At 46.3% G+C, this 23,962-nt stretch overlaps 1 protein-coding gene across 7 annotated transcripts in view; it reads right to left on the bottom strand.

The window, feature by feature from the left end:
• The window catches only part of Hr3 (nuclear hormone receptor 3 ROR-beta), a 127,244-nt gene that overhangs the window by 4,925 nt on the left and 98,357 nt on the right, over window positions 1-23,962 (bottom strand). For 3 of the 7 annotated variants that reach the window (XM_077627981.1, XM_077627986.1, XM_077627984.1), the window contains 8 exons: window positions 17,993-18,078; window positions 15,070-15,211; window positions 13,458-13,689; window positions 12,116-12,327; window positions 10,554-10,586; window positions 4,641-4,762; window positions 3,714-3,846; window positions 1,038-1,145 (listed from right to left, as the gene is read on the bottom strand). In XM_077627981.1, coding sequence (XP_077484107.1) covers window positions 1,038-1,145; window positions 3,714-3,846; window positions 4,641-4,762; window positions 10,554-10,586; window positions 12,116-12,327; window positions 13,458-13,689; window positions 15,070-15,211; window positions 17,993-18,078 — 1,068 coding nt within the window. The remainder of the gene's footprint in view (window positions 1-1,037; window positions 1,146-3,713; window positions 3,847-4,640; window positions 4,763-10,553; window positions 10,587-12,115; window positions 12,328-13,457; window positions 13,690-15,069; window positions 15,212-17,992; window positions 18,079-23,962) is intronic. The other 4 variants (XM_077627987.1, XM_077627982.1, XM_077627985.1 and 1 more) reach the window with 2 other exon arrangements.

Raw genomic sequence — 23,962 nt, 5'->3', positions numbered from 1 at the left:
AGACTACTTGGCCGCCAGTAAAATGACGACATCGGTTTTTGACATTCTATTTTGCAGCAATGTGGTGCCAGCTTTCCGGGATCAACCACAGCAGTCTCTCACTACTGTATTCAGGACTGAAAGTTCAATGAAGAGCCTAACATAGGACTAAAAATATGTACGCACGCACGCACAAGAAAAACAGTCATGGCGATCGTTCTTGTGTCCCCGTTTTTATAATTTTTTTCTAGCACGATTCCACTATGTTACTCTGCACAGTAATTCACCCTGATATCGTTTTTCACGCATTAACAGCATTTTAGCACAAAGATCACAGCTGTGTACATGAGTACTAGTGTTGTGGTGAGCTCAGTACACCAAGGAGGAAAAGTTAATGAGAAAACAAAAGGTGCACAAAATATCATGCCATGCACAAACTGCGCATTGTCTCGGTCGTGCTAAGGGCTGCCAGCAAAAGGAACTATAAGAACTGCTAACAGCTCCAGTGCAATATCGTTTAATTTACGCTATGCCCAAATGGGGGCTGCAGTTACACATAATCAAGCATGTATTTGGTATAGATTCAAGAATAATGATTGATAAATTTCGGTATGCGAACTATGCTCATCACGTAAATGCTAGATGAGGGCTCACAAGAGTTAGATAGCCAGCTTTCACAAATTAGTAGACGAGTGTCGCAAGTTCCGACGCGGGTCTTCTAGCAATCTAAATCCTTAGGCACAAATGGCGCTAATAGATTTGGCACATGAAAGGTTACGCACGAGCTATAAATGCCTAAATATTTATAAAATGCAGCCCCATACAGTTACTTATTAGCCTTGAAAAGCCAGAAATGACACAGTTACGATTGAATGATATAACCATTCAGTTAGTTTAGTTCATGATCATTTCACATTCATTTAGGCCACCAATAGGAAATAGTGCCGTCACTTTGGAGAGCAAGGTAAGAGAGAACTATGGCAAGTGATATCGGTAGGTACTAACGCCAACGGCAAAGCAGCGCTATTATAACGGCCATTGCACCACACTTTGTTTACCTTGCGTGATGAAGGCATCCATGGGAAGGAGACTGTCGTTGTAGAGCACTGATCCCGTGCCAACATCGAAGTACCTGCTCATCCTCAGTATGCACAACTCAAAGCTCCCTGCAAAAGAAACAGCGGTGGCATCAGTGAGCTGTTCCGCTTCCCCTTCCCGTCGCCGGTTTCCAGTGGCAGTGCCCATTTCGCTCATCTTTCACGTTCCTCTGCTCCCGTCCGAGCCCACACGAAGGCTGCCATGGCGCAGAGCCTCTACTTGGAACTGAAAGCGCGCTTCGCCTCAAGTTGCATCTACGTGTGGGGAAGCACCATCAAAAGTTAAAGGGGTATAGGCACCTAATTTTGGTGGCACGTTTTCCCCTCTATATTGATGCGGAATACACTACTATGCATGAATCACCATGTGATATTCGTCTACGACCGCTAAATAATTTATAATCGAATTTTTTCTGTCGCACTGTTTCGGTTTCAACAGCCGAACGATGGCTGCGACGTCAAAAAGTACTTCTGTGTCACGTGAGGCATGAAAAAAGGTCCATGTATTCATTGCTTCATCTATTTAATTTACTGCAGTGCTGACGCCAGCCTTCCTCAAGAGCTGAAATGACAATTAATGAGAAAGCAGAGATTATATTGCAGTTTTTCCATGTCTCGCATGTGACCTGTAAGTTCACGTTGACGTCACAGTCCTCATTCGGCTGTTGAAACTGAAACAGCACGAGAAAGAAATGCGATTATAAATTATTTAGCGGTCCTAGGAGAATACCAGGTGGTAATTCATTTATAATAATGCCTTACGCATCATTGCAGACAAGAAAACACGCATCCAAAATTCAGGTGTCTATATTCCTTTAAGGAGAGCACAAAAGGTTTCTAAACAAAGGGTGTTCCACATCAGCAGGGGTCGTGTCTTCAAGAACACAAAGCAAGAAACGGGAGAAATATGACTAAGGAAGTGTTTCAAAACAATATAAAATATTAACTCAAAGGCACAACAGCCACCATTAAGAATTCAGAAGTATTTTAAGTCTGTGATGCACTAACAGGTTTAAATGAAGATACAGGAAATGTTTGCTTAGAACGTGTAAGTATTGCAAAAAAAAATGCACGTGCTTAAGGTGACAGTCATTAGTTGGGCAGCTAAAAAATGATACAACTGTGCTTGCACCACCTAAAGCACAACAGGCACTCAAGGTGACAATGTAAACATGCCTCATATAACAAAAAGACAAAAGGCATCCTGGTCCCTTGCCACATTCTGCTAAGAAACAGCAATGGCATCCAAGGCGCTGGGCACTCTGCATGCAGCGCACAAGCTGCACCCAGACACACTGTCTGAACGAACACTCCAATGCCATCAAAATTTACAACTGCACAGCAATTAACAGGCATATGCGAACTCAAGACTGTCCCCAAGTCTGAGCAATGCATACTGTGAAGATACTTTCCTATGCACAAAGTGGAGCTCTGTACTATTTTGTGGTAGTTTTGCTCCCTGCATTATAGAGCGCCCTATCTGCCCACAATTCTGAGTGCTTCATTTAGGCTGTGGCATCACACTACCACCCAATGAGCATCATCATCATCATCAGCAGCAGCAGCAGCAGCAGCAGCATGACTACACCCACTGCAGGGCAAAGGCCTCTCCCATGTATCCGAATGAAAATCTCAATGAGCATCTTGGTCCATATTTATGTGCATTAGTTTGCCGTTTTCATCTTCTCGGTTTTTCTGGGTGCTTCTAAGACTGTAAGACTGGCTCGCCTGCATTTGCTGGCAACCTGTAACTCCGCATACAGCACTCGTTAAGGTGGCGGCTCCCTACTCTGCCCTGACCGCACACACACGAAAGTGTTATGTGAAAGATAGTGATGACATGCCTCTTCTCTGCACAGCACAGCCAACACAAACAAAGCCAACACAGCCAAGTACATTGCGCCCAGTATTGGCACCAGCAAATACAGAGGAAGGTGTTCAAACATTATCGCAGAATAGATGTACTCATTCTAGCTCGAGTAACTTCCGCTGCTCCCAAGCTCTTTTCTCCAACTCATCACAGCATCTTCTTCAATTTCTCACATTAGTAACGACGGTCCCGGAAGAAGGTCGAGTAGAGGATGCAGTCCGGGATGAGAGTCATGCAAACACACACGCCATCTAATGTCTTTCTCTGGCAATAATGGCTGTTGCCATAAAATTCATTGCAAAGGAATGTTAGATCATCAGCCACCCTTACGTACCTCTTTTTAGCAATTAAAACTGCCGGGGGTATGAAATGCACCAGCATCAAGCAACACTTCAAAAAAAAAAGAACAATCATTGCTTGTAGTACGCTAAGTATCTAAATATAACAGTCATAATGCAGTCTCGCCCCCAGTTTTGTACCTGAACAGTAGTCCATATGTATATGTTCATGAAAGCTAACAATAAAATAAAGAGACAGCCAGTTATAAGCTCAATGACTGAAGCCGGTACTAAGTGAGACTATGACAGCTACGGTGGGCAGCCAACAAACTACCAGTCTGTCATCACACAAGCATTCAGCAAGCTATTCAGCAAGACCTACAAGCTATTAATGAGTGAAACAAGGGATGTGGTCAGGTCATGATTTAAGCTTCCTTCTCAAGGTATTTACTCGGAGGAAAAGGAGAAATGAACGGAAAAGAGGCATACCTGCTTTCAAGAGAACTATCTGATCATCCTGGGAGAGCTTCATGAATCCAGGTACCATCTTGGCAAATTCGATTATCTGCTGGATGATCTGTGTAAGTTTCTGTGCACAGTCAAGCCAAAGTTCCTCATGTGCCTAAATAAGAAGAAGCAATATAAGTAGTAAGTGAGAAGAGTAAATGCAGTGCCATGTTACGAAAGGCCAACTGTGATGCAGAAATATTGCTGCAAGATAAAAACAGCATTTTGATATTATGACTGCAACTTTAATATGCTAAACCACCAAAAAATTAAACTATGAAGTTCAGGATTATGCGCATATGTATGCCATTTGAAACTATTAGAGCTACTAGTTATTTGATTTATTTGTTGCCTAATAATTGCCCAATTAGCGAATGGCACAAGCCACCAAGATGTATTGCACTCCACCAACTATTAGCATCGACTGCAGAGTGCGGGAATGCAGGGCATATATGGGTTTGCAGGGCATATACTTAGCAAGAACACTTGAGTGTCATTCTGTGGCTTCCAGCTATTACAGCTAAGACAAGTTACAAGTAAATGTCTCAAAGAGAAAATGAAAGTGGCTCATTTTTACTTTCTTTTTTTTGACAAGGAGACGAAGATATGCAGGCACTGCAATGTTTTTCACTGCAGCGCGGGACATCAGGTAAGCTCCTACCACACTGTGCCTCCTTTTCATTATGCAAGGAGTCATTTTAAGCTGCTTGCAAGACTGCATTGGTTACCATATCAGTATGGTATTACTGCTTCTCGCTATTGTGCAACCTGATGGGAAGATCCAAGTGCATGCTACTCTTTCCAATTAACATGTAACAAGCTGGAGGAAAGCACAAGTCTAAGTCAACACATTCCATTGCCCGTGTTTGTGTCTAGTTTGCATTGTGCCATTCTAAGGACATCACCCACCATGTTCTTGTACAGCATGACACGAGAGATGTCTAGTGGCTTCCTCATCAGCTCTTGAATCTGTTCCGTGCTGTAGAGGCAGGTGCGGTTGTGTGCGTCCGACACAGTCTTCGCGAGCAGATCTGCGCAGCATGCCGCAACCGGCCACCCATGGTGAGACACCCTCCCACCGGCCGGGTGGACCGGACATCATATAAGCACTTTACTCAACAGCCTCACAACATGCGCGACTCCCTCCAGAGTAAAACTTCATTCACTCTGTTGACAAATGTTGTTAAGTGAATAGACATGAGAAAGACATGCCACACCTTTATCACAAATGCAAGCAGTAGTGAGCATGATGCCAAAGAACATCCTACATATCACAATGGGTACAAAACATATGTTACAGCTATGTCAGACACTGCAAACCACTTTTGCTTGCTCTGTAAAAACTGAGTGGTGCATTCAAGTCCTTATTAAATGCAATTTTATCATTGCACCACTGCCTTAAAGAAATAAAAGTCTGTCCTAATTATTTTATGCATAATCAGGTGATTAAAAAAAAACCCTTCATTGCTCTGCACTGTTTATCACACAGCTCAGAGCTCATTGTGGAGGTCATAAGAACGGAAGTGCGCAAACACCTGTAACACTAAAAAATCTTTTTTAGACATGAAATACTGTTGTTCTAACCAAGTATAAAGATATCGACCACTATTTGCCAGTTTACACAAGAATGCATCTAGCCAATAGAAAGGTATCTAAAAAAAATTATCTAGTCAGCTGTTTGCTATGGAATAGTAAGTAATCTGTACTTCAAGCTAGCACAAATTCAAACATGTAATTTGATTCCGGCCAAGTACTGAACACGATGTTTTTTTGTTGAACTGAGTATAAATTACAGACCGTAGCCATTAGTACAGCTTTTACGATGAGTCCTGAGTTGCAAGAAGCCCCCTCATATATTTTTCCTCAGCTCAAGCTGAAGCCTGTAGCAACCTTCTCTCTCTTCATATAACATTCCCTTACTGCCACCTGCTTTAACATCATGCCAAATGGGCTATCAAATGACTCGCCCAACTAAAATATCAAAATAATTGTAACATGTCAGCGTGCTAACATTTAGTTTACAACCTTCGTCTACCAATGTGGTAGGTATATGCTGTTCCAGTAACTCCTGTGAAGGTCAATGTCAGGACAGCAGTGTAGTTTTCATACTGCCAAGGCTGGGTACAAATTAAGCAATGCTTCAAAAAATATGCAACAGTTTGTTGGCAATGACACCAATCAACATTACACTGCCTGGATGCAGCATGCTGCCAACAATATGAGCAGGAAAGTTTAAGCTATCAATATGAAACATTAGGATTATTCAAAACTGATAACATAAGGCATTTATCATAAACTAGCTCTGCATGTAAAATAATCATGTGCAAAGACCTAAAGCTGCCAGCAGAAACAGTGCTTCATCCCCGACACAGAACCTCAAGAGATTAAGCAACTCGAGTACATTAAGCTCCATTTAATGTTGCCACTTTGCTCAAAAAAGCCTTTAACAGTTACCTTTGCTCATCCTCACGGCATGTAATGCACAAATAATGTCGCCATTTAATTAAATCTGCAGTCAGAACTGTTCATAGCAGTCAGTCACAGTAACTGAACATTCAAGCTGTGAGTGACATAGGGCACAACTGCTAGCCCATCACTGCACCCAAATGCGCTAGCATTGCACATGCAGCTCTGTAGCCCCTTGAACCTGTTTCCTATAGGAAAATGCATGCTTTTCTTGCTTTGTCCTTTCTAAATCCATAATTATGCACTAAAATAATGTTTGTTACACACTTCAATTTTTAAGCAACATTTCTCAAAATGGCCACATACTGATTGGAAGGTATGATCTGCATTTCCCTGGCACAGCATCAGTGGAAAAAATAAGAATGAGGTGGCTACTGAGAAAGTCTGCAGTGAGGAGTGGTTGGGAGAAGCGACTGCCACAATGGCAAAAGGGGCATCCATTGACAATGTTTCACATGTTTAGCTTTTTAGTTGTTTTGGGTTGTGAAAGCAAAGTGGTTCGTGCCAGCAATAACTTACCATTTCTCAAACATGATATAACATATATAAAGATCAAACATGATATAACATGGTAGCTCTACATGTTTCTCAACATGCACAACAAATAACAAAAACCGTAACCTAAAACAACTGAAAATTCCAGAACACTGGGTGGTGGGGATGGGGGTGGAAGGAGGTGAATGAAAACCTCCAAGGAAGTGCAAAACTTGCAGCATCACAGCACCCATACTACCCTGCCTAAACTCTAGTCTTTGTTATTGTGCTTCATTAAACACTGCGCTGAAGCTGATGGTGTCAATGTCGCACAAAACTGTGCTTCATCAACATCTCCTATGGTGTTGATGGGCGTTAAATAAGCAGACATTAAGATGATGATCTTGCCATGCAATGCATTTCCTTTCGTAATATAGAGAAAAAATTCCAGCTAAATAAAGCACATGTGATCATAAAAAGTGGAAACAAAACAAGAAACTGGGGAAAGCATACTCTCAGCAGCCAGAAGCAGCATCATATTTTCACTGCAGTGTGCATGCAGTACACTACCAGTGATTGTAAAAAATTACTGTGGGTTTATTTCAAGTAATCACGTGGTTTAGAGATGCTAAGCATGCTGGATCATGGAATACATCGTTTCTTTTATTTTTCCATTGTGGCAATCTCATTGCAGCAAGGCTAGTTAATGTGATCTAAACAGGGTGTTTCATATACCATATACTGCTGTGTATATGATGACTCCGAATATAATTCGGCCTCCCACCTCAAAGGAGATGCACACTACCCACGACTCATTTGAAACTACCTTAAACCCTGCAAATAGGTCAGCTTCATGTATAGGTCAACCCCCAATTTCAGACGGTGGTTTCCGGAAAAAAAAAAGCTGTCTCATACACGATAGTATATGGTACCTTTAACCCACGTTTCGAATCGAGTGGCATATTTGAAAAAAACATAACTTGAGGAGTACTGTTGGTGGTCGCATGAAGCAACTAGGAGTTTTTGTACTGTATAGATAGGCGAGCAGTCAAGATTAAATTATTTAATGTGAAATCATTGGAAGTGTGCATGAAGAACTTCAATTCCAAAGGTGTGTAGTAGTACAAGGAACCCCCAAAAATGTCTCTTCAATAGCAACCTATCTTACTGCACAAAGAGGACAGTGCCCAGAACAAGGAGTGCAAAATCGAGATGTTCACAGCATGAGAACTCGCTTCACTGCTACCATGTACTGAAAAAGTTTGCACAGTCACACTTGCCACCAGAGTGGACAAGTGACTGTCACTTCAGGCTTCTCTGGATTTTTTCACACTTGGCTTAGTGCATAAGCCACAGAGAAAAGGCTACTTCATGAACTGCATTCATTTTTCCTTCTATTGACATTCTACATCTATCTGTCAACATTTTATCTTCACTCTATCTTCATTAATTGAAAAAAGGTTTTGCATAAATAGCCAATTAAGAGCAAACATCAGCTACCCTTTAGTGAACTTTGTCACCATCAAGAATACGAGTCAAGTTTCACTCTGATGATCATCATTAAATAATGAAGCCTATAGGAGCAGAAGTTCCAGTCATGCATAAATATCTGCCTTGTTTCTGCCTTTTTAATGCATTTAAACAAAAAAAAAGAATCTGAAACACTCTTTCTACTAAAACATTGAGTGATTACTTTATATGCTTCAAGTTTGTCAGTTTAATCATTTTTATCGGTGCATAATAGTCACTGGAACAGCACTCCATCTCACAACTGAACATCTCAGCATATGAAAACATTGCCAGTGACATAGTTTAATCCTGAACAGTAGACTGCCGCAATTGTCGCTGTGTACAAACTCCTGCTGTATCTTCCTGCTTCAAAGAAAACCGACAGGGGCACGAGCACTGCACCCAAAAACCAACCACACCAAAAGGCTCGTAATAGAGTGGACACCGACTACTAATGTGTCGCTCTACTTGAACACATGTAAGGTTGTTGGCAGGCAGTGCAGTGCATGGGAAAGTGTGAAGAGCAAAGGAAAGATTGTATGGTGAACACAAAAACACGTACAAGTCAGAGTGGGAGGTCACAGGAAGAAAGGCATTACCTCTCAATCCTGCCACAGCAGCGTCCGCGAGCACACAAAAGAGAAAGGCAGGCAGCATTGAGCAACATAACAATGGCACAATTGACACCAGTTCGAAAACAAGAGCTAATCACTCCCTCACATCCCTCGCAGACTGCTAGAACATGGTACAAGGCAGGTGAGAACAGCACCTAGCCTGGGTGTGACGAAACTACCTGCAGTGGCACTAACACCTTGACAGGTGCGTTAGATCCTAGAGCTTGTCTTATTTTTGTAATGTTGGAACCCTGAACAATCAGCTTTCATGTTAAATGCACCATTAGGAGTACCTCATCTGCAAGCACTTAGACAATATAAAAGGTTATCAAAATTAAGCATCAAAGACCTTTTAAAATTAGACACTGAGTGGCAAGTGAAATCCACTGCTACACATGAGCTATGTGCCCAGGGGGTCTCAACGTGAGATGGTAATTATCACTGTCAGGTATCTAATGTAACTAGTATCTATTAATTACCTGTTAAGTCATTCAGGCTAGCCTGAAAGCTTATATTAAAAACAGAGGTGCTCACATTTCTAGACTACTCCATTTGGTATAATTTTTCTAGCGCACACATGCTCAGAGAAATTCGCCCCCAATGTTTTCATTGATTTAGCATAATTAGGCATGAAAGGCAGTCGACGAGCAACTCCCTCCTAATGTGATGGAGCTGTTGCAAAGGGCGTTACTTCCATTTCGACAGTGGAAAGTTATCAGCTCCACTAGTCACTCTACCCTGTCAGCAGACAAAATGTCATTTCACGCCAAGAGGAGTTCTGCGCAGATTGTCCCCACCTTGCATGCACAATAATGGAGATCGAGCCGAAATTTTGGACAATATGCGTGCTAGGAGAATTGTACCAAATAGAATTCTGTGGGAATATGATTCCCTCTTAGTTTCTTATACATGCGAACATTCTTGCTTTCTGCAGGCACTAAAGAGTTAGCTGAATGATTTTAGTTCATTAGAAGCCTGACTGTGTCGATTATCTCACTTTGTGCCCTCTGGCCGCATAACTTATGTGCAGAGGTGGATTTGACGCAACTCCTAGAGCATATTTTTAAAAAATTTGTAAAGCATAAATTTTGATCACCGTGTATAATTATTTTTCTTCCTTCCCTCATTTGCTGTTTTTTACTACAACATTTCAGTATATGGTGTTCCCCTCTCCTTTCAGTTTTGTAGCAATAGCTAAATTACGGTAGCATTCCGAGCCTTTGGCGTGGCGGTGCCGTAGCTGTGGCGGCGCCGCCACTCCGCCACGTGGTTGGTCACGTGATGCGGAGCAGCTGCCGGCGGCGCGGCGCCGTGGCTGATCACATGGTTGGTCACGTGACCAAATTCCACTCGGCCAGCTGTAGCTATCGCGTCACTCCATCTATAACCAGAGCTAAACCGCCGCCAATTTTTTGTTCACCGTGCTGCTTCCAAGCAGAATAGGCTAAGGACTCCTGCACAGCACTGCTTGCTTATATACATTATAAAATCACTTAGGAACACGAGAGTAAATATTAACATTATTGTTTAGAGCACACGGTCATTTTTAGGATGCTAATTCGGATTGCACGCATTCTTTCCTCCTCATGGCCTAGAGACATATACCTGTCTTTTTTAGCAATACAGAAGAATGAGGCTCTGGCTAAAGCAATCAAATTTCAACTAGTTCTGCCAAACCTATAAAGATAAATCTCTGGGCTTCTGCACAAATGATTATGCCAAGATCTGTGCAAACAAAATCGGATGTTCATGAACTAACCTTCTTGGGAGGCCGATTTCAAATCTGAATCTTCTGTGGGTCCACGTGGGAAGGCAAAAGAGACGAGCAAATTAGCCACGACCAACACTGTGCGACGATGAGTACAACAATCACCGTAATGACAAAAAATAGATGGCCGCCACCAGAGTTATGAATGGACTGGTATTAGTGCTGCATCTGCGAGCCATGCAGCGAAGAAAGACAGCAAAAAATCACAAAGGCAGACTCAGGATCGTAGAAAAGCAAGCATGATGCTGTTAGATATTGAAACTGTTAGTTGCCAGACACGTTCGACTCAGTGGGCATATGGTCTCCTGCTCTAGAAGAATTCTTTTCTTATCTGTTCTTTTCCTACAGTGTAACACTTCAGTCGAAAAAGAGTTTTCCACATTCTGTTCTAAAATTCAGCCTACGCTCAAAGTAATAAAACTTTGCTCCAGCAAACATAATCCGATGGAAAAGGTTGTTTTTGAAAACAATTCATATTACAACTGCTGCTAAAATTGGCAGGTAAAATTTTAGAATGTATGTTTCAAAGCACTGACTTACTGAGCAGTATTCAACCGTGAATTTTGCAAATAGGCCACAAGTGTCTGCTTAGTCTTCTTGAAATCCATTTAAATGTATTCTTTTGCTTTGTGCAACTCCTGCACCATTGTCTGTTCTGAACTTCTGGAATATTTTCTGAACAGATTTGCTGCACAGAGTGCTGTGAGTGCAAAGAGAAATTCCTGCCTGTCTTCTTGAGTATGATGAGCTGTTTGCAAGGATATAAAAATGACCTATCACTAATATTTGCCTCGTGTTTTCCTCTCCTGCAAGGCGGCCACATGCCCACCTATTGATTATCAATGGAGTTTTCTTGGCAGTCAGCAAGCATTCAACAGAGCATGCTTGCTAACTCTGTTAGCATGAGACGACAAAAAAAGTGAGAAATCTTTGCAACACAGTCCTGATAATCATCGAAAATGGAACTGAGATATCACCTATTCAGGAAATAAAATATTACAGAGCCACTGGGAAAGCATCTGACCGAGTTTCACTCTATAACACCAAACAGAAGTGCACACAGGATGAAAACAACAAACCAAAAACATATCTTTATCTTAATGCTTTCACTTTCAAATTTATCGGTTTCTATTCCTGTTTCATAAAAAGCTAATCATGAGGAGTGAAATATACTGGCAACAACACAAGCAGGTTCCATGCAAACAGCTAGCGTTCACAATGGAATAACATTAAAATGCACTGCACTGCAACTGCTATAACCAAAAAAATAAAGCCAAGCTTTCTATTAGTACCACTTCATCATTCATTCTTCATTATCTGCTCCCGTCACTCTTACGCTCAGATTACCACATTTACGCTAGACTGGGCAGCAACACCGAGAATGGAGACATCAAGACTCTAGAGGCGAGTCCCAACCATCACCGAAGGCGCAATCCCTCCACTGCCACCACCACCACCATCAAAACAATAGCATGGCAGAGGCACAACAGTCGCACCGGAAGAGGAGGAACCCGGAAGTAAAGGGACAGGAGGAAGGAGAGGAAGAGACTGACCGAGGTGCGAGGCGAGTGAGGAGGCAGGCACTGCGACAGGGGTGGTGGTGGAGAGCAGACCATTGGTGTCCGCCGTGGAGTCCAGTTGTTGGCGCTGCTCGAACGTGGTGCTGTCCACGTAGTCCGTGCTCATCTCGAACGCGATGGTGGGTGTGGCCGCGTACGCGTACCCGTTGGGCGTGTAGGACGCCAGCTCTTCGGAGTACGGGTACCTGTGTCGAGTGCCGGACATTCGGTCATCGCGGCCAAGTGCAGCCCAACCGCAGTGCAAACCAAGCACAAATCGATTCACAGCGGAGTGCCCCGCAGTCTGCAGAGTGGTGAAACTGGCACAAAATTCACCTGTGCACATCGACATTTTTAAAACGGTAAGGCAATACTTACGTGCAGCTATTAGGTGTGTGTGTGTTGCTGCATATCGTTTGGAAGCTGAGCGACGACCAGTTGGCAAAGACACTGCCAGCTGCAGGCGAGTAAGGATGTGGACCGTCTTCTCCACTCGAAAATGCTTCCTGAATTCTGGCAGCCCGAGCAACACTGCCGTCTTTGTCGCATTGAGTCAGTGAGAAGTGACAATAGAAGGTGAAGGCTATGAAGCTGTATTGCGGCCCCACAAACAGGTGCAACTCGAACAGCGGGCGAGATAGTACCATCTCAACAATACCAAGTTGCAATGAGTTGGCTCTTCTAGCTAAACTCTGCATGGAAGCAGCAGTCCCTGCTGCATTGAATCAAGTGCTGGAATAGCTAACAGGATTTTTATTTCGCTGCTCTTCTTTTCCGTGCTGTTGGTGGCCGCAACGTTGCGCGTGTAGAAAGTTTGCTCCAAGGACGTGCGGTACAGAGCAGCCACGCCATGGTCAAGTGTGCTTCCGCGACGCACCATTGGTTCAGACCCAGAAACAAAACGCTGCCCAACTTATCCGTAAAAAGGTTCCGTGACCGTCGGGCAGCAATGCCGAAACGAATACGCCAGCAGATATCACCAAAGAGCCTGTTTTATAGTGCAGCATATCAAAAGCCAATATCTTACGACTTTCACAAAGAAGTATTTTCATTCCAATTTTATGCTGTCAATCTTGTAAAGCGCACACACGCATAGCGTGCTTGTAAATTCAAGAATTCTGTGTGCACCCCGGCATCTGTTCAGAATGCAGCTAGCACGAGTGTGTTGCTGTTTCTGAGAAATAACTTTCTTTGTCCTTAACCTCATATAAAGCACACATTTTTTAAATTCACTGCATAGCAAAGCATAGCACTGGAGGCAATTTAGGAGGCAAAGTGGCGCCAGCCACATGCCGGCCCTATTCAAAAGGGATCAATCCACATCCACTGCACTCACCCTCCATTGAGGAAGGGCAAGACCTGGTTGGACGAAGACGGCGTTTGCTGCTGGTCGAACACGGAGCTGTCGGGCGATGTCTCGGTGGCCTGCTGCGCGGGCTGCGTCGAGGTGGCGGCCGCCGTCGAGGCCACTGCACCCCCCTGCGGGCGCACCAGCTGCGCCCGGTGGAAGCGCACCTCATCTTCCACTTTCTCCCGCTGCTTCTTGGACATCCGGCCGAACTTGACCGCTGCGGGGACAAAGGGCGGGGGGCTGGTCAGCTGAGTGCCTCACTTACCCCCTTCGCCCTGACTTTGTGCACTTCAGCCGATGATCTGTCGCATCCAACTAAGTTTTTGTTCCCTCGATGCCCACACACGTACTCTAAAGCATCTCCGGTTATCTGTTACGCGTCATGCTCCCAGGCCACACCAACACGTTTCTCGTAATTTCAGGTAGAACACCGCCAGCTCGCAGTCGTTCGCTGACTCACATCCACAATTTGCTATTTACTGTCACGCCAGCTATTTTACGTTGCGTTCCCACTAAGCTTCCTTGCCCCTATCTCTGTTCATGGGTAACGCACAGTGCAACGAATGGACGCAAGTGGATTGACCTCGACGGAGATTTTAAAAAAAGCTGAACATGCTTGCGGGGCGACGAGATTGAACTAGCTGGTTTTACTCAATCGTGTGCAGTTTAATCCAGACTCATCCAATCAGTTAGTATGAGCTCATTCTAACTAATTAAAAGCCGTATAAGGCTGAGAAGTGGATTTGATCAGACGGCTAAATAATGCGTAGTCTATAAATCCCTGAGTCGAGTATGACACCGTTCAACTGCACTTCACTGAGGTTACTAGGCTATGTTTGGCTGAAGAGCATTATGCCGAGGGATATTCACATAGCACTGCAACTAAATGCACAGTACAAGAGCGTCTCATACGACAAAATTTTAATCGCCGTAAGGGTTCAACACTGATTGTAACTGCAGCGTCCCGAGACCGTAGGCATTACTTTCAAGATGCCTTTTCATGCAGAGATCGAGCTGGCTTCCTCACCGCCTTACTCCAGGGGCGGCCTCATGAGCACTTTCCTGCACATACAGTTCGCTCACAACTAGAAGGGGAACATAGCACAGGACTGCGAGAATACTTCTTTCTTACAACGAATAAGTCTTCCGCATTGACGACATTGATACGATGCCAATGCTCTGGTCTGAAATTTTGGATATTATACTCTTTTGCCCATCAATACCATTCCTGAAACATTACAGAGCATGTCAGTGCTATTCCGAACGCAAAAAGAAAATAATTGCAGAAATAAAAAGACTAGCTGGTCTGTAACCTTCTTATTCGAGTCAAACTGATAATTAAGAGCATTCATAAACACAGAACGTAAGACGACGCACAAAGCGCATGTGGAAACAAAATAAGGGCACGGTTGGTGCAACATGTCAGTATTTCCACAGAACTAGTTCCTAATTATTACGACAGAAAAGGCAAGCCTTGGAACAGATCTAATGTGCAGCACCGGGAATATAAATGATTAGGCCGTGCCGGCACAGCACCTAACTTTAAAATGAGCGCCTTGCGACAATGCAAAAGCGCAAAAGCAGAGGCTTCACTCACCGTCTCGAGACATTCCTAGTGCAAGACACTTTTGTAGTCTGCAGTACTGGCATCGGTTCCTGTTGACTCGGTCAACTACGCAGTTCTTCTGCCGGGGGCATTGATAGTTCACGACGCTCGACTGGCTTCTCCTAAAGAACCCCTGCGCAGTAACCAGAGGCGCCGTGGTAAGGTCTTCAGCTTGGCCCGTATTATAGAAAAAGAATGCCACCTTTTTCAACAGAACTTGCGCTGCACAACCCTGGCGGCATCCCCAGCATCATGCTTCCAACTCGTATGATGTGTCTATCAGTAGCTGTCTTTTATCACTAATTACAGTTTTTCATCACTGATCATTAAACATACAGTGTACAATGTCAGATATTACAGTCACCTCCTTCCAATTATGGTTAATTTTGACGATTTTCTACGTATTCATGCTGCTCGCACACAGTCTCCAAGGAGGAGGAGGAGGACGAGGAGGAAGAAGAGGAAAGGCATGGAGGTTAACCGAAAGAATAATCGGTTTGCTACCCTACACAGGGGGAAGGGGGGGGGGGGGGGGGTACTGCTGAATCTTATGTGCTTAGTAGCATCAGCGCGTGTACAAGAATGGATAGCGATTAATACATTATCATCCATTCATTCTTTGTATTGTGTGTTTACATTGTACTGGCGATTTTCACTAATTCGACGCCGCGATGCGGCCACGCAGCGAACTAATCTAAGAAGGATCTGCGCGCGTAGCCATGCCGTTTGCAGAGTTGAGTGAGTGGTTCGCTGGCACACACAGACGTTGTCGCCAGAGTTCTGCGGTAAAAAATGTATCTCAGGAGAGCCTCTTTGCGTGGATGTTTGCATGCTGATCAAATAGAAGAGGCGGTAAGTGTCACTGCGCCAGTTTTCTGGTGCCAGCAATTCAGAGAGAGCATGGGTGTAGGAAGTTCGCACGCTGTGTTGAAGCGCTTGCATGACCTTGACAGCACACCCAGTAAAAAAAAAAAAGTACCCAATTGGTCCAATTGGAAAATTTCCAGTTAAAACCAACTGGTCGAAAACGAATTGTATTCCGCCAACCATTGAGTAATCCAATTTGAAACCAAGTTGGGTAATCCAGTTGGAAACGCAGAACCAATTGAAATACCCAACTGGAACTTGGGAAACCGAATGGACTACCCAAATGGATTCATAAGCCCAATTGGCTGATCAATGGGGTCCAACTTGTTCCCATTGGAACTAAATAGTATGCCCCATTGGACCCATTGTTTTTTTGACTGGGCAGTTCTTATCAGGCGCCCAGCCTCTATTTCTAAAGAGATTATTTGCATGAACCTATGCAACTACCAGGTGCCATTTGCTAGCCATCGCTGAGCACACACGACTAACGGAAGAGCGATGAGTTTTGTACATGAATTTCAATGTCGTGGCAGGCCTTATTACGGCCTGCGTGTATAGTAATCCACGGAGGGAGGGAGGGAGGGAGGGAGGGAGGGAGGGAGGGAGGGAGGGAGGGAGGGAGGGAGGGAGGGAGGGATATAATGATTTTCTCGAACTGTATGTACTTCGTTACATTTCATTCTGCAATTTGTTATCGCCCCATGCCTTCGTTGTGACCGGAAACAGATGGGCGAATGGTAGGAACCGAATTGAATCAGACGGTTCAGTGCTCACGAAGAAACGGCGAAAGGCGTGGTTGCTAAAAGAAAATAGTGCATGGGGAAGGCAGTTTCCTATTGTTCTCGCTTTCCATCTGTACACGTGATTAAAAATATATCTTTGATTAAAGTCTATCTTCGTTTCTAAAGTAGCATGTGGTCATTAAAATTCGAGCACACAAAAAAAAAGAAACCCAGAACGGGGGCAGCTTTAGCAGTTAGAATGTGTACGGCATTGAGAAAGTTTCTGGCCTACGCAAGCCACGTGACAGTCGCTATGTCTTGCTACATGTAGTTCTAGTTCTGTCATTCACCCATTGAACAACTCTTATCTTAAATTATCTCTAAATTCTAAAGTGAGTCCACCGTCCACCGCTTCGAATTCACGCCAGCAGTTTTTACACGCCGGAGAGCGATTTCATCCGTGTTCCTCGTTTAGTCCTTTTACACCGTCGAGCAACGAAATACTACTCACATCAGGCCGCTACCATCCACAAACTCTGGCGAGTTTACCGTGAAATTTTAAAACAAGCCCGGCTCTACCTAGGCTGCGCCCAGAAGCAGCGCTCCGTATCGCCGCAATATTGCATAAACTGAAGCGCCCCTTCTAGGTCGTGAAAATCACCAATTTCTCCCAATGAGATTTTGTTTTACCTTTCGAACGCGCGCGAGCACGAAGGCTGCAGCTGTTCCTGGGCAAAATAAATAAACGTTGAACGACCACCTTCATTATATTATTATTGTTATTATAATTACTACTACTACAACTATTATCAGAACCGCATCTGAGGTGTATGTCTTGCCCCTCACATTTGCGCGTCGTTTACGACATTACCAAAACAAGAAAAATGCAGCTGTAATATTTATAAACTTAACAGCATATCTTAACTAATATAACCCTCACATTTTCATCTTTTACCAATGTGCTAACCAGGGCGGAGAGGGAGGGGGCTCTGTAACAGCTATCTATTCTGTGGGCGGAAGGAATAGGGAATGTATGGAAATAACGTTCCTGGTCTCTCCCCTACCGCTATCGCCACGCAACCAAAGACCACGAACGATTACCTCAAATCCACTTCACTGCAGAGCTACGCCACGTGTGGCAAAGCCGCCCTTCAAAGTAGCTGGGCTATCTTGCGTTTTGTTACCTCCCCCCCCCCCCCCCCCCCCAACACCAAAAAGAAAATAAAACATGGCGACTCGCTTCGACCAAGCTTCGCCTATACACTTTTCAAGAGAAAAAATAACATTAAAAAAACGGAAGGAAATATAAGTACCCAGAAACTTACTTTGCACCCTTCACAAGTGATAACACCGTAGTGGACTCCAGAAGACTTGTCGCCGCACACTTTGCATGGGATAATCTCGATTTGTGCTGCACAGAGAAAAAGACAGACGAAAATAAGAAAAGGCACAAGACATACGACGAGTAAAACCGGCATAATGTGCCGACTTAAGCAGACTTCGCACATGCAAACATGACACATTTACAGCATTCATCACTAATCATGCAAGCAACTCGCAATGCTAAGAAAGCATGGATGAAATAATTGCAAGCACACCAACATAAGCGCTAACAGCGCTATAAAGAAAAGCTATGCAGCATTTCTGTAAGTTCGTTAGTGAAATATTCGCGAAGGTGCGGGGCACGAACTAAGGTCCATCGCCACATCGCAGCAGCCGCTCTTCCAAGAGTTAAGCAGGATGTCAGGCAGACAGCAGAGAGCTCGAATTTATGAACTCAAAACCGCGCTTATACTATTAGACAGCCCACTGTTGCGCCCTATAATACTATAAAGTTCCCGCAAGGCAGCGGACTCATATGACCTAATAGGCGATGTTTCTACGGTGCTGTTCTAAATGACTGCCGAACTCGAAAAAATAACAGCTGAAAAAAAATGCAACGTTAAAACAAGCGTGACGCGTTTATTTTGTAGCGCTCGAAGGTTATCTACCTTACCCAGGATAATGAGGCAAATCTTTGAAGGATTCGGCAAATCAACCTTTCACACTCAGTCATGTTCGCCAGAAGAAAAACGCATGGAATGCGTGAAGTAGTTATATCATGCAATTTTGTTGCGGTAACTACATTATGGTAGCACTTCCAGCCTTCAGCGTGGCGGCGCCGCCACGCTGTCACGTGGTTGGTCACGTGGTGCGGAGCAGCTGTGCGCATGCGCCGTGTCAAGTGGGACGAAGATGAAGAAGGAACGCCCAGCAAAACGGAGCGGCGAAAGACTGACTTTGCAATTTAAGTGAGCAAGTTCCGCCCGGCCAGCTGTAGCTATCGCGTCACTCCAGGTTTAACCAGAGCTAAACCACCGCCATTTTTTAGTGTGTGCGCGTGCGTGTGTACGTGTGTAGAAGCAGCTACTGCACTGTTGAGTTTTCTTCGCTCCACAGTTGTGAGTGCAAGGAAGGACTCTGTTGTACCTTTTTGTATTTTTACTTCGGTACATCCACCAACTTCTTGATATTACAGCATCACTTTTCATTGTCTAAAGTGCAGATAGCCAGGAGACTTCTGTCGCGTACATTTCGACGAAACAATAGAGCACGTACTTTGTGACTGCCCTCGGTATGAGCGTGAGCGTGCCCTTCGCGCATATTCTCACTTTTTTCGTGAAAACCGCTGGGGACTGGAACAGCCTGCCCGTGCACCACTGCGTTCCCCTTCACTTCAAGGCCTCCATCGAACTTGAATGCTCAGCCCATCCCTTAAGTCCCATTTTCTGAAGCATTTCAGGTGTTAATAAATAAATAATAGAACAAAGCTCAAGGCAAACAACAAATACTTCGTCTACAACTTGCCCCATGCATTTGTTCAGTTTGGCGTCACACCGGAGTAGAACAATTCCACTGCTTTTTGTGCAACAAGGCTTCTAACCTTAAAGCAGGTGACCCGCTACCATCCGTCCTTTATATTATTTGCTTCGTAAGCACGTGCGAAAACGTCCTGCGCACGTCTCAGCCCACGCCGCACGGCTAAAGTTTTTCATCGCTCCCTTCATCTCACGTCCCCAGGTGTATTTCACGTAAGCAACTCAGGGGCCGGAAAGTGAGTAAACCTGCACAAAGCCCTTCCCGCAGGCGGCCAAAGCAGCACGGCGTCCGACTCCCCATCGGTTATTGTCCCACGACGGCGGCCGCCGAAAGAGGCCCAGGGGCGATCCCCAAAGGTGTTCCGCACAGCTCACTGACTAATGGCCTGGATCGCGTTTTGTTGTCAAAACTTCGCCGAACGCGCGCGCGTTTATTTTGGAGGCTCCCCGGAGGGCGGAGACTCGCTGGAAGCCGTCCAGGACGTCCTCTCTGACCCAGACTTGTTTTGGTTTGGACCCGGGAGACTCCTCTGCTTACGCCGCGCGTCGCACGCACGCTCGCTCCTACGCGCGGTCTGGCTCGGCTTGGATTCTGTCGTGCAGTGCAAGTTGCATCAGCGTCGACCCACTTCTCGAAACAGTCGACACCTGACAATGTGCTCACAAGCGGAATCGCGCTGAAACGACGCTCACCGCCGAAATAAGATAGAGTGACAATCTAGAAAATTTCACAAATCTTCGTCTGTGCGTTCCGCCGCAAGTTAAAAGGCGTGAAGTGTTCCGGAAAGGATGCGGCGCATCTCTAAGAACAGGCCATTCCTCAGTTCCTGAAGCGAGTAGTACACACTTCCAGAGTAGATGACAGCATTTTTTTTTTGTCGAGGCCCGCAGTGCGATTCCACTGCGCCAATGCTTTCATTCTGCGGTCCTGGCGATACAGCGGTTAACTGTTTTAAAGTATAAATCACGTGCTATCCCACCCCAGGAAAGAGATAAACGTTTCGCTGTCTCAACAACGGCTACCCCGAGTGCAGATTATCGCCTTCACGGAAACCCTCTGCACAACACAGGACCGCGCGTGCCACTGTTGGACAGCGAGCAGCAAACCGAAGGCCGCAGACGAGCAGGACAAACTAAGGCACTCCTGAGCGCACGAGCGCCAAGTGGCGCACCTGCTGAGGTTCCGATGCGCACGCAGAACCTTTCGGGGCCCCGTGCAGTCTGGTGCACCGAGTGCCATAAGTGAACGGATAACGCCACGCGGGGCAACAAACTAAAAACAGCACGAGCGCGGACAGCAGTTCTACCCCGAAGCGAGTCCATCCGTGCGCGCGACGTCGTTGCTGCCGGAATGGGGCCACGGTGCGCGCGCTTCCCGCTGCCTGCACCCGTTTTTTCGTATCTGTCTTTCCACTCGCCCGCCAAGCCCCCGGCTCGGTGTCGTCAGCCGTCGCTGGAAGCGCTCACTAATGGCCGCCGCTTACCGTCGCCGGAACGGTGCGTTCGGGAATTTCCACCGCCCGGACTGCTTCTTTTTGACAGTTGCGTCACGTCCCAGTGACCCTATGGCCCCAGCGAACGCCGGCGGCGCAGCCCGTGTTCCCGCTAGCCTCTGCTCAATTCCATTAACCTCCCCCTCCCTCCTCTTCGCGGCTACTGCCTGCCCTTTGTTCTCCCGGCGCGTTCGTCACTCTACGAGCGACTCGACATCGCCGCACCGGCCGACGCTGTTTGTCAGCCTCGCGTGAAGTAACCACGCTCGAAGGTCGGAGTAGCCTTGACTTCGTCTCCCATGTGCCCATCATCAATGGCAGTGTGATGTACACGACTTCGCCACCGCTAGGCGGCACTGCAGTGACGCAGATATTTTTCACGTACAACCGCGGCTTGTTACTGAACACAATCCCCGGCATCTTGCCTTTACTGCGCTCTCCAGGGCGAGTATCGCTTACCCGCGTGCTAGACATGACCAACTGTGCAAGGTCGCGCAGAATGAAACTCGCATACAGGAGCATACAGTGGTATGTGGTGTTTAACGCCCTAAGTCAAGCTCCACGTGCGGTAAGTTGGGCACGCCGAAGTCGAAAGGCCCGGCACTCGAACGGCACACGGAGGGTACACTTGCGTCATTCAGGTGTGATTTAGGGCCGGAACTGTGTACGAATGCGCAACGTCAGCGCTGCACGAGCGCTGGGGAGTGCAGATGATGCAAGTGGAAGATGCGTGCCGAGGTATACCTGAAAGGTGTTTGTTATCGCTGCTCACCTAGACTCGAAGATCTTCGCGAACTGCGGCAAGAGCTATTGATCGATAGTCTGATGACCGCAGTGCCCAGTCGCTTACGTGGGCGTGCGCAGCGTGTAGGCAGGGGTTGCAGCTGCAAGAGCCACGCTTATTCACAGGTGACGCGGCGCCGCGTTCGGTCGCGTGCGCCGAGACGTCGCAGTTTGTCGGCAAAGCAGCGGCGATAGCTAATCGCGGCCACAGGGAGAAAGGGACACGGGGCAGATTGCCGCGGCTCTTTGCACGGGCCGATAAGGAGCGCATTGCGCAAACTATCGCGGACGACGCGTATACACTGCGCTGGTGACGACGGCCCGGAGGGAAGCGTTACTCCGGAAGGAGCAAGCTTACAACCACGGAGGAAGCGCGCAACAACGACGACAAAAAGAAAAGAGGCGAGATTGCCGATATACGTAAAAGGTGAACGACCTCCGACGTGCCTCTATCTTTTTTTCAAGCTTATCGTTGTTGACGTTAGTCGGTCCTCCTCTCCGCCGAGGCAGACGGCGACGCCAGCCGTGTCGGACGCAGGAGCGGGCGATCGTTATACAGTGTTGCTGCTGGACTCCGAGCCGCGGGGGCTAAGTTTAGCAAAGTTCTGCTCTCTTCCGGAAGCACTCTCGCGCGGCGCTGCTGGTCGTGGTCACGTCTTCCGAGGCGAGGAGATGCGGCGCCGCATGGTGTGCGGCCCCCGAAAAGGGTTTATCAATAAACGCCCCCACGGCGACCATCCCGGGCGGCTCGTTTGCCCGATTGATGGATGGCCTCCCGTGCAAGAGTCGCGAAGACAAGTGCCGCTCTTGCGCCTCCGGCAAGCCAGGCTCGAGCACGCCCCGACATCCCCGTTGCTCTCCCGAAATAACACCGACGATAATGAACGAAACATGGGAACAACAAGCGAGAGTGTAACCGGAGAAGGGACATAGAACAAAACGCTGAAAATTACGGGTATGCGCAACATCCTTCCGCCGAAACACCGACAGACGAAAAGTCGGGCTAGTTGGTAAATGATTCTTCAGGCCTTGTCGAAGGTTAAGGACATCCTAGCCGAAGAAATGGGCTTGGGCAGAGCGTGTAATGCGAAGGCAAGATAAGCGATGATAGTTAAGGGTAACGGGGTGGATTTCAGGAGAAGGCAAGCATAGAACGGACCGGCAGAAAGTTAAGAGGGCCGATGAGGTTAAGAAGTTCGCGGGCATAAGGTGGCCGCAGCTGGCACAGGGCAGGGTTTATTGCAGAGATCTGAGGGAGGTATTTGCCCTGCAGTGGGTGTAGTCAGGCTGCTGCTGATGATGATGAGGTCTTGCCTACTTTGTTCCGTCCTTTGTCTCTGTGATGTTTTTGCTAAAGGATCATGCACTAACTGGATCGGCCTACCAATACACGGCTGCGGCAGATCATAATCAACCACTCTGATAAAGCTTATCGCCGGCCTAGTTTATTACGATCTCACGGAAGCCGAACTCCACAGAGCGCCCGTCCTGTGCTCCCTTTATGTCTTTTAATGCTAAAGCACTCACACGCTCACCAACACCCACCTTAACCTTGTCTCGATGTTTCTTGTTCCGTTGCGTAGCAACGGCGATGGCATGCTAAGTTAAAAAGATATCAAACAAATATCCACGACTGAGAGTCGGACCACAGAATCTAGGGATCCAATCCTCGCCTTAGAGTCCACGGTACAGAGAACAAAGAATACATAAAGCGATATGTTTCACTAATAGTGCATTGTGTAAGATCCATCAGCAGCCAAATAATGAAAATCACTAGGACGCGAGAACGAATCGTCACTGGCCCGCTTCATGGCTGAGCAGCGGTGAGCGAAGGCGACGGTCACTTCATGTGTCAGCCAGTGACACTCTGCTCATGTTCCAGCACGCGAGATTACTGGACTCGGCTGCTGGTTAGCAGACGCCAGCTACGGATTCTCAAGCACTGTACGGGTACCGTGACAGCAGGCATACAATCATCTGCGTCTTCTTTTTTTTTTAGCTTGCCCAGAGAGATGGAGGTTTATTGGAGGAAAGGGCATACACGAAGCACCATCGTCTGGCCTGGAGAAGAAGGAGAGAGCTACGATGGGTGCACAGAAGAGAACACATACAAGCACAGCACGAGTGCACCTAAATCTCAACATACTTAGAAGCACCTAGG

This window comes from Amblyomma americanum, chromosome 6 (assembly GCF_052857255.1).
Source record: "Amblyomma americanum isolate KBUSLIRL-KWMA chromosome 6, ASM5285725v1, whole genome shotgun sequence".
Lineage (NCBI taxonomy): Eukaryota > Metazoa > Arthropoda > Arachnida > Ixodida > Ixodidae > Amblyomma > Amblyomma americanum.
The sequence above is the reverse complement of the archived record's forward strand: the minus strand, read 5'-3'. Positions and strand labels throughout refer to the sequence as shown.